General features: G+C 20.7%; 5 protein-coding genes and 1 non-coding gene across 6 annotated transcripts in view; 4 read left to right on the top strand and 2 right to left on the bottom strand.

Annotated features, from left to right (window-relative positions):
- wdr12 (WD40 repeat-containing protein) overlaps positions 1–245 on the bottom strand; it is a gene marked incomplete at both ends in the record, with an annotated part of 1,513 nt that extends 1,268 nt beyond the window's left edge. Inside the window, one exon of the mRNA XM_636391.1 lies at positions 1–245. This exon is cut by the window's left edge and continues 22 nt beyond it. Coding sequence (XP_641483.1) covers positions 1–245 — 245 coding nt within the window.
- A 1,054-nt stretch (positions 246–1,299) lies between these two features.
- Positions 1,300–2,634, bottom strand: DDB_G0279867 (hypothetical protein; the record flags this gene model as incomplete). Its single annotated transcript, XM_636390.1, has 1 exon — positions 1,300–2,634. One exon carries the CDS (start codon positions 2,632–2,634, stop codon positions 1,300–1,302), a length of 1,335 nt encoding a protein of 444 aa, XP_641482.1.
- Positions 2,635–2,856: 222 nt separating this feature from the next.
- Positions 2,857–2,928, top strand: tRNA-Glu-UUC-12. Its single transcript has one exon. It is a non-coding gene; the product is annotated as a tRNA-Glu (tRNA).
- Positions 2,929–4,797: 1,869 nt separating this feature from the next.
- Positions 4,798–6,094, top strand: DDB_G0279871 (hypothetical protein; the record flags this gene model as incomplete). Its single annotated transcript, XM_636388.1, has 2 exons — positions 4,798–5,533; positions 5,634–6,094. 2 exons carry the CDS (start codon positions 4,798–4,800, stop codon positions 6,092–6,094), a joined length of 1,197 nt encoding a protein of 398 aa, XP_641480.1.
- A 646-nt stretch (positions 6,095–6,740) lies between these two features.
- On the top strand, positions 6,741–8,114 carry DDB_G0279873 (hypothetical protein; the record flags this gene model as incomplete). Its single annotated transcript, XM_636387.1, has 3 exons — positions 6,741–6,824; positions 6,913–7,567; positions 7,657–8,114. 3 exons carry the CDS (start codon positions 6,741–6,743, stop codon positions 8,112–8,114), a joined length of 1,197 nt encoding a protein of 398 aa, XP_641479.1.
- Positions 8,115–8,870: 756 nt separating this feature from the next.
- Positions 8,871–10,293, top strand: DDB_G0279901 (hypothetical protein; the record flags this gene model as incomplete). The annotated part of the gene is made up of 3 exons (XM_636386.1): positions 8,871–8,951; positions 9,034–9,703; positions 9,839–10,293. The coding sequence occupies 3 exons, from the start codon at positions 8,871–8,873 to the stop codon at positions 10,291–10,293; spliced, it is 1,206 nt and encodes a 401-aa protein (XP_641478.1).
- Positions 10,294–11,144: the final 851 nt, after the last annotated feature.

The raw sequence follows: 11,144 nt of genomic DNA, 5'->3' as shown, positions 1-11,144 counted from the left end.
ATATGTTTATCTAAAGTTGTTCTAATAAATTTACCATTAATAAGGAAATCGAATGGTTTTGATGTTTCGTTTTCTTCTTCTCTTAAATGATGAATTACTTCTGATAAACCAAGACGACCTAAACGAACTGGTACAGCAATTGGTGTATCTGTAACTCTAATATTTGCATCATTAGTTATAAATTTAACTTTAACTTTAGATTCTTCTTTAACTTTTTTATTATTATTTTTATTTTCAGATTCCATTTTATATATATTATATATATATTTTTATTTATTTTATTTATTTGTTATTATTTACAAGGAGGAAAAAAAAAAGAAAAAAAAAAAGTAATCTATAAGTGAATCAAAGTTTAAAAAAAAAAAAAAAAAAAAGAAAAAAAAAAATTAAAAAACGAACGACTTTTTTTTTTTTTTTTATTTTTAATTTTTTTTTTTTTTTTTGAACCGAAATAATTTTTTTATTTAAACAAATATACATTTAAAATGTTACATTTTCGTTTAATAATACATATTTTTCATTATTTTTAATGATTCCAATGGGGAAAAATTGAATATTAAAAAATCTGGAAAAAATTTTGAAATTTTATAATTTATTTAATTCGAAAAAACGTGAAATTTTTTTTTTTTTGAATTGGATAACGCAATTATTATTTGCTTCTCCTTGAGATGCTAGATCTCATTTTATTTTTTTTTTTTTTTTTACAGGGTCTTTTTGATTAAAACATCTTTTTTGTCCAAACTTTTTTCTAAATCTTTTTTTATTTTATCGTCTGGTTCGTGATTGATGTTTATGACGTATTTGAATTGTTTTTTTTTTAATTGAGTTTTATCCACAATTTCGCTTATTTTTTGTAGGCATTTGTGTTGCTTAATATTTGTGGTGTTGTTTGTGATTTTCCTTTTATTTTCTTTCTATCTTTTTTATTTTTCTGATTAACTTGGGTTTTTTTTTTTTTTTTTTTTTTTTTTTTTTTTTTTTTTTTTTTTTTTTTTTTTTTTATTTATAGAAAGTACTGAGTGAATTATTGTATTTTTTGAGATGTTTAGGAAGTTCTATTGCGGGTGTTGATGATGATTTGTGACACCCCTTGTCCTGTTTTATCAATTGGTGCGTGGTGTGTTATTTTGTTTTTATATTGTTGATTTATTGAGTAAATTTTATTTGTTTTTATATTTGTTTCAGTTAGAAGTGCTGCGTCCAGCTTGTTGTTGTCTAAAACGGTGTTTATTATGCTGGCAGATTGGATGGTGTTGGATCCTTGGACGTTCCAAACACCTATTCTTATTGTGTTTTTCTTTATAGTTTTATTTGGGGTAGATTTTTATCTACCTTTTGAAGTTTCTGGTTTATTTTGTCTTCTAACTGATCTTTACTTTGTTCGTTGTGTTGTTGGTCTTGTGTGTTTGTGGGGTTTTTTGATTTATTGATTTGTTTTAGAATTTCCTTGTTGAAGTTGTCTATATCTTCATCCATTTTTGTTTTTATGCTTTTTTGTCCATATTCACCCAATTTTGGTTTGACTGGTGTTTTGTTGGTCTTGTTTGTTTTGTCTTGTTGTTTCTTTTTTGGTGTGTTTAACAATTTACTTGGTGAATCGATAATTTTCGATGGTGTACCATAGGTTGGGCTGAAACTCATGATATGTTTTATTGGAGAGGAGAAGAACCATTGATTTGAAGGGATTGAAAGTGGGAATTCTATTTTTCTTATTGCATCAGTGTTTGGGCTGGTGAAGTCGAAGATATCATTTGCCTCTCTAAGTTTTTCTTCCGTTGTTAGTCCCTTTGTTTCGCCGTGTTGTTTTATTGGTGTATTGTATGGAGATGGTGGTTCGATAGGTTTTTCTGATTTTGTTTTAATTTCTTGATTGTTTATCGATTGTGTATTGATCTCATTCTCTATTCTTGTTAGTTCATCTACGTTTTCTAGTGATGCTTCTATTACCTTTTGAGCTGTATCATCTAGGGCCATAAATGTTTTATCATTAGATGAGGATGTGATTGGTGGGATAATGATTGTTCTTTTTCCTTGTTTTGGTATTTGTTCTGATGTAGATTGTGGTTGTTGTTCATCTGATTGTTTTTTATTTTTGTTTTCTTCTTGATTTTCTGGTAATGAGGTTTGATCTCTCCATCCTTTGTTGGAGTGTCCAATTAATGTTAGATTGTCTAGTTCAATGATAGTGTCAAATTCTTCTACGACTCTTTTCACTGTTTTGATAATTAGAGTTTCGCCTTTAATTTCTGATTTAATTAGTTTACATCCTTCATTTTCTATTACCCATTCTATTTCTGTGAGTGATTTATACCAATCAAAATCTGTATACATATTTTTTGGTCTTATAGTGGTTATAAATTGTCCTTTTAATTCTGCATCAAACATATTTACAAAATAGATTACTGTACTAATACTGTCTGTGAGAATTTTGAATGTATTATTACTTTTGATTAAAACATCTTTTTTGTCCAAACTTTTTTCTAAATCTTTTTTTATTTTATCGTCTGGTTCGTGATTGATGTTTATGACGTATTTGAATTGTTTTTTTTTTAATTGAGTTTTATCCACAATTTCGCTTATTTTTTGTAGGCATTTGTGTTGCTTAATATTTGTGGTGTTGTTTGTGATTTTCATTTTATTTTCTTTCTATCTTTTTTATTTTTCTTTAAAAAGTTAAAAATCTGGAAATTTTCTAATTAACTTGGTTCCCAGGTTTTTTTTTTTTTTTTTTTTTTTTTTTTAAGTCTTTTTTATATGAAAAATGAAATAATCAAAAAAAGAGATTGTTGTTGTTGTTTGTTTTTTTCCAAAAAACGTGAAATTTTATTATATAAAAAAATCAAAATTCAAACCAAATCCTCATTGGTGTAGTCGGTAACACTCTAGTCTTTCACACTGGTACCTCGGGTTCGATTCCCGAATGGGGAGCTTTTTAATCAGGGAGACCAAAAGTCGCAGGTTCGAATCTTTGTAATGAATTACATTCATTAATAAGTTTTTATAATTTTGGAGTTCTCGGTCTAAAGGTCACTTCCTGGAATCAACTATGAACGGAACGTACCATGCAAAATCTCTAACAATATAATCCGTGACCCATACACTCACCTTTTTATAGACTGTATGCAAGTAAAAGAAATAGAAAACATAATAATTTCAACATTCAACAATCTCTCATTCTTCAAGATCAGAAATTGGGATCTCAATTCACTAGATATTAGCAAAACAAATAAAAAAGAAAGAATCTACCCAAATTTAATCGGCATAATTATACATCAACTATGGAGAATCATTTGTTACAAACTATTCAATCAAGACGAATCTAAAACTCCACCCTCATTTGATCCAACATTAATTGAAAAAGAACTAACCAACTTAATTAAAATAGAGAAATTCATTTTAATAAAGAAGATCGAAAGGAATGAAACAATATACAAATTAAATAACAGAGACCAATTAATAATCAACTTCAACACATCATGGCATAACCCGAACACTCCAAACCCAATTCCATTATAATAAAAAAAAAAAAAAAAAAAAAAAAAAAAAAAAAAAAAAAAAAAAAAAAAAAAAAAAAAAAAAAAAAAAAAACAAGTAGTAGTAATCATAATATAACCAAAAATATCAACATATAACAATATAAAAATTTAAAAATTTAAAAATCTAAAAATTTAAAAATGTAATAAAATATAACAATACACCGCTTTTAGGTAAAAAAAAAAAAAAAAAAAAAAAGAGTTCTCGGTCGAAAAATAACGAAAAGTTTCGAACGAAAACTCTAAAATATATAAAACTAAATAAATAAATTATTATTTTAATTATTATTGTTTTATTGTTAATCATTATTATTCTTATTAATATTATTAAAACTTTTAATCAAAATAATATTCTGAAATCATATGTTTTTAATAATTTACTTGGAGAAAAAAAAAAAAAAAAAAAAATATTTTTTTTAATATAGTCTGTTTTGCCAAAATTATTTGGTAGAATAATCCACATTTTGAAAATTAATGTGAAATTACATAAATTTTTTTTTTTTTTTTATATTTTAAATATCAGGTTGGGATTTTAATAAAATTTCTTTAGAAATTTAAATTTATTCTTTGATATTTTTAAAAACTCAAAGCACACGTGTGAATAATTAATATATGGGTTGGTATTATAATATAAAAAAAAAAAAAAAAACTTCTATAACACAATAAAAAAAATATCCTTACGTCAAGATTAATCTGAGATTTTTTAAAAACCACATTTATAAAAAAAAAATAAAAATAAAAATAATTAAAAAAAATAATAGAAGGAAGCAATGAAATTAATAATGATTTTAAAAGTCGAAATTTAAGTTTTTCCAGAATATCAGAAAAAAAAAAAAAAAAATAATAAAAAAATTAAAAAAAAATCAAAAAATCAAAATTAAAAAAAAAGAAAAAATCACATTGATATTCAGCAGAGTTTTTATTTTTTTTTTTAAAAAAAAAGTGTTTTGGTGCCCAAATAAATTAAACTAATACCCCATTTTTTCTATGTTGGGTTGCACAGCTTCTTTATGTGAAAACTATCCACTGATCGAATATATTTAAAAACTTTTTTTTTTTTTTTTTTTTTTTTATTTTTTACTTTTTTAAAAAAAAAAAAAAAATTGATTTACTTTTTTTTTTTTTTTTTATTTTCTTTTTTTTATTTTGATCATCCAAAACAACTGACATCTCAACAAAAAACAAAAAACAAAAAAAAAAAAAATATTGTTTTAACAAAAAAAAAAAAAAAAAAAAAAAAAAAAAAAAAAAAAAAAAAAAAAAAATGGCAGGTAAATTTGATAATAAATGTACACTACATAATGATTATGATTATAGATTTATTTGTAGTGATTGTAGAGTTCCAGTTTGTGATTATTGTATTGTTTCAAAAAATCATCATCGTAGCCATTCAATTGATTTTATTACCTCTGAAAATTGTAATCAAATTTTTCAAGAATTTAAAAATAATAATTTTCAATTTTTAATTAAATGTTTGGATGGTGATAAAGAATTATTAAATAAATCAAATGAGATTTTTAATGAACTTGAAGAGGAACATATTCACAATGTCAATACAATTTCCAATGAATTTAAACAATTACATACAATTTTGGATTCAGTTGAAAAGGATACCATTAAACATTTGGTCAGTCATTATGATGAAAATAAAGAAACTCATTCAAAAATTTCAAAAAAACTTGAAAATAATTCAAAGAATGCTCATTTAATTACAAATAAATACAAGGATACAATTAATAATTTTAATATCCAACAAATTTTTAATAATGATCAAAATATTAAAGGAAATAATCATCAACATTTAGAATTATTAAAACATTGTCATCAATCTCAAATGTTGGTAAAAGAAAAGAATACTGAAAATAAAAATATTGATTTATTAAATGAATTTAATAAAGTTACAATTGAAAATTCAATGGATTTTGTAAAGAATTCAATTAAAGATACTTTTAAAATTAAATTAAGTTCTGCAACTTATAAAGATCCAAAAAGAGTAAAATGTAAATATAATATTTTAATTTATTTTAATTTTTTAATTTTTTAAAATCCTTTAAAACTAATTCCTAATTATTTTAAATTATAATTAAAAAAACAAAAAAGTGGGTGGTGGTGAATATTTCATTTATAAAGATGGTTGTGTTATACCAAATGGCACACTTTATTTAGCATTAGGACCAAGTATTAAAAATTTAACAATTGGTTCAATTCCTGCAACTATTCAAAGAATTGCATTATTAAATGGCTTTAATCTTCAATTAACTGAAGGTTTATTACCAAATTCCGTCCAATGGTTACATATTGGTGCCATTAGAAAACCATTGATAAAGAAATCAATACCACAAAGTGTTTCATTTTTATTTTTATTAGATGGATTCAATCAAGAAATCTCTGAAATACCACCAAATGTTACTCAAATCTATTTAGGTGATACTTCTTTTAAAATCCCTCAAACTTTAATAAAATCAGTTAGAGTTTATAAAACTCCTTCTTGTAAACAAGATCTCAATGGTTTTAATGAAGTGTTATGGAATTCAAATGGTTACTCTCAAATTGAAATGTAAAAAAAAAAAAAAAAAAAAACTTATAATAAATTGTACAATATGCAATCTTAAAAAAATTACGGTTTTCTTTAGCCAAATTATTTATTTATTTTCACTTTATTTTTTTCTTTTGTTTTTTTTGTTTTTTTTTCAACATACAAAATCACTAATTATTTTTTTTTCAATCAAAAAAATCACTAATTTTTTTTTTTTTTCATTTTCACAGAAATTTCTGGAATTGGATTTTTATTTTTTTTTTTTTCTATTTTGAAAAGATATTTTTTTTGGAATAATGAGATTTGCAGTGAACTTATTATTATTTTTTTGTGATTGTTTTAAATTTGTTAGAATTTTGGAAATATATTTTTTTTTTTACTATTATTTAAATAAAAAAGAAAAAAAAAATTAAAATTGATCACTTTTTCTAGTAGGGAAATAAAAGAATCAATCCATTCCAAAAAAAAAAAAAAAAAAAAAAAAAAAAAAAAATGAATTAAAATGAATTTAAATCCTTTTTTGGTTCAAAATTTTATTTTTATTTTTTATTTTTTATTTTTTATTTTTATTTTTTATTTTTTTTTATTTTTTTTTTATTTTTTTTTTTTTTGAAAATTTCACAAATTAATAAAATTTTAATTGCTAAATATTTATATTTTTTCCAAACCAAATGACTACTCTAATTAATAAATATGATAATAAATGTGCATTGCATAAAGATTTTGATATTAGATTAGTTTGTTCAACATGTAAGGTAGTTATAGTTTTTTATTATTTAAAAACATTTACCACTTGTTAAAACAAAAAGTAATTCTCATTGTCTCTATTTTTATTATTTCAAGGTAGTAGTATGTGATGGATGTATTGTTTCAGATCATAATGGTCATAGATTTGATTTTATAAATGCAGAGAATTCAAAAACAATCTTTGAAGAATTTAAAAATAATCACATTCAAAATTTAGATAAACAAATTGATATCAATAATGAGTTATTAAATGAATCAAATAATTTATTTAAATCATTAGAAGATAAACACACTGAAAATGTAAATACAATCACAGAAGTATTTAAAGAACTCTCCAAATTATTACAAATCATTGAAATTGATAAAATCAAACAATTAGTAACACTCTATGATGAAAATAAAGATATCAATACAAACATTTCAACCACTATACATGATAATTTAAATAATATTAATTTAATTACAAATAAATATAAAAATACAATAAATCATATAAATATTGATCAAATCATTAATAATAATAAAAATAATAATAACTATCAACATATTGAAATATTAAAACATTGTTATCAATCACGACTGTTAATAAAAGATAATCAAAATGAAAATAAAATCCAAGAATTAATAAATCAATATAAAAATGTAAATATTGTAAATAATTGTGAACAAGTTAAAGAATCAATTAAAGAAATATTCGAAATTAGCAATTCTCTCTCTATTACAAATGTAAAGGACCCAAAAAGAGTTACTGGTAAATATCATTAAGTATTTTAATAAAATTATAATAATATTAGATTGTTTTAATTATTTTATTAATATTAAATTATTATTTATATAAAGCTGGTGGAAATGAATGTTTTATTTATAAAGATGATTCTATCATTCCAAATGGTACAACTCATGTAGCGATTGCACCAAGTGTTAAAACAGTTAAAATAGGTTCAATTCCAACATCAGTTAAATGTGTGATATTACTTGATGGATTCAATGTTAAACTAACAGAAGGCATGCTACCACAATCAATTACACATCTTTTTGTAGGTGCAATTAGAAAACCATTATTAAAAAGTTCAATACCAAATGGTGTTTTAAATTTGTTTTTTTTAGATGGATTTAATCAAGCAATAAGTGAAATACCACAATCAGTTAAAGAATTATTACTTTTTGACACTCCTTTAACAAAATTCCCATATTCTAAAAACATATTCAGAAGCACAAAATATAAACAACAAATCACTCACCCAAGGGTGTATACTTGGGATACTGCTTATTATTGGGAGCCTAAAATTGAATTTTAAGTAGATTTACAAAAATTAGTATGAATTATAAAATAATAACAAACATCATTAAATAAATCCATTATGCCATTTTCAGCAACCTGTTATTATTTTTTTTTTTTTTATTTTTTTAATTATAAACAAATATCAATATGGATTTATATATAATTAAAGGCTTTCAAACCACCACATAAAATATTTTAAATAAGTTTATTTTAAAAAATGATTATAAAACTATTGTAATAAAATAAAAATATTATTTTTTTTTATTTTTTATTTTAATAAACTAAAAAGTAAATTAATAGAATTTAATTATTTATCCATTGAATAAGACAACCTTTCAAACTAAACAAAATAAATTATTAATGGAAATAATTTATACTTTTTATTATTTTTTAATTTTTACCAAAAGAGAAAAAAGAAAACAATTATTTTTAAAAAAAAATAAAAAAATAAAAACAATTTAAATAGTCAAAAATAAATAAAAAATTAATATTAGTTTAATAAAATAAAAAATAAAAAAAAATAATATTTTTTTTTTTTTCTCAAAACAAGATTTCTCAAAATAAAATTTAAGATTATAAATTATTCTAGTCAAATAATTAAATTTTTGAGTTTTTAAAAAAAAAAAAAAAAAAAAAAATAATTAAAAAATAATAAAATAATTTTAAAATCGCAACTGGGTTTTTTTTTTTTGATTTAAATTGAAAATCTAGAAACTTTTTTTTTCTAAAATTTTTTTTTTTTTTATTATTTTTTCTTAATAATTCTCACACAATGAATAATATAAATAAATATGATAACAAATGTGCTATACATAAAGAGCAAGATATTAAAATGATTTGTGCAATATGTAAGGTAATAATCGTAACATATATCCACCTCTTTAAATAAAAAAAGATCCTTACTCATTTTTGTATGATTATTATAAATATAATAGGTAGTAGTATGTGTAGAATGTATTCTTATAGATCATAATGGCCATAAATTTGATCGTATTGGTGTAGAGAATTCAAAAGAAATCTTTGAAGAATTTAAAAATCATATTCAAAATTTAGATAAACAAATTGATATCAATAATGAGTTATTAAATGAATCAAATAATTTATTTAAACCATTAGAAGATAAACATACTGAAAATGTAAATACAATCACAGAAGTATTTAAAGAACTCTTCAAATTATTACAAATCATTGAAATTGATAAAATCAAACAATTAGTAACACTCTATGATGAAAATAAAGATATCAAAACAAATATTTCAACCACTATACATGATAATTTAAATATTTTTAATTTAATTACAAATAAATATAAAAATACAATAAATCAAATAAATATTGATCAAATCATTAATAATAATAATAATAATTATAATAATAATAATAATAATAATAATAATAATAATAATAATAATAATAATAATAATAATAATAATAATAACCATCAACATATTGAAATATTAAAACATTGTTGTCAATTACAACCATTAATAAAAGATAATCAAAATGAAAAAAAAATCAAAGAATTAATGAATCAATATAAAAAAGTAAATTTTGTAAATAATAGTGAACATGTTAAAAATTTAATTAAAGAAATATTTGAAATTAGTAATTCTCTCTATTATAAATGTAAAGGACCCAAAAAGAGTTACTTGTAAATATCATTAAGTATTTTAATCAAATTATAATAATATTAGATTGTTTTAATTATTTTATTAATATTAAATTATTATTTATATAAAGCTGATGGAAATGAATATCTTATTTTTAAAGATGATTCTATCATTCCAAATGGTACAACTCATGTAGCGATTGCACCAAGTGTTAAAACAGTTAAAATAGGTTCAATTCCAACATCGGTTAAATGTGTGATATTACTTGATGGATTCAATGTTCAATTAAAAGAAGGTATGCTACCACAATCAATTAGATATCTATTTGTTGGTGCAATTAAAAAACCATTATTAAAAGGTTCAATACCAAATGGTGTTACTGATTTGTTTTTATTAGATGGATTTAATCAAAAAATAACTGAAATACCCCAATCAGCTAATTTATTCCTATTTGATACTCCTTTAACAAATTTCCCATTTCAAAATTTTATTCACAGAACTCCAAAATATAAACAACAACTCACTCACCCAAAAATGAGTAATTGGAATGGTGTGTCAAATTGGGAACCTAAAATTGAACTTTAAAAAATAATAATAATCAATTAGATCGAATTTTTTTTTTTTTTTTTTTTTTCCAATCTTATATAGCTAATTAAATATTAATCTTAATTATTTAACTTTCTGCTTATAATTAATATTTTTCAAACAAAAAGATTAATTCAATTACAACAACAATTTATTTTATTAGATTCCAAGCAAAAAAAAAAAAAAAAAAAAAAAAAAAAAAAAAAAAAAAAAAAAAAAAAAAAAAAAACTTTCTAAAACGACAAAAATAAAAATAATAAAATCAATAAAAATAATAAAAATAAAAATAATAAAATCAATAAAATCAATAAAAATAAAAATGACCCTTAAACAAATTTTGTTATTTTATTTTTTTTTAATTTTATTATATTTTTTTATATTAAATTTTATGTAAAAATGAAAAGTTTGAAAATAAAAAAAAAAGTTTGAAAATATAGTAAAAATGGATAAAAAAAAAAGAAAATAAAAAAATAAAAAAAAAACCAAGTTGGATTACTTATATTTTAAATAAATATGTTGAATATTATAAAATTTTCCAATTTATAATTTATTTTATTATTTTTTAAACATCTTATTCTCCAAAAATAAAAATTGATTACTTAAATCACCAGTGATGATTTTCCATACAAGATCTATTATATTTTAATAAAATATGTTAAAAATTATTTAATGTATCAATTATTAATATATTTTTTTTTATTATTATTTATCTTATTTTTTAATATATAATAATAAAGGTTATTTTTTATAAATAATCTTATTTTTATAAAATATCCTATTTTCTAATAATTATTATAATTATTTTTAAAAAAAAAAATAACACCAATTAATAAAATTTAAAAATTCTAATA

The sequence above is a fragment of the Dictyostelium discoideum genome (genome assembly GCF_000004695.1).
Source record: "Dictyostelium discoideum AX4 chromosome 3 chromosome, whole genome shotgun sequence".
Classification (NCBI taxonomy): domain Eukaryota; phylum Evosea; class Eumycetozoa; order Dictyosteliales; family Dictyosteliaceae; genus Dictyostelium; species Dictyostelium discoideum.
Note: the sequence above shows the minus strand (reverse complement) of the source record. Positions and strands in the feature narration are given on the sequence as shown.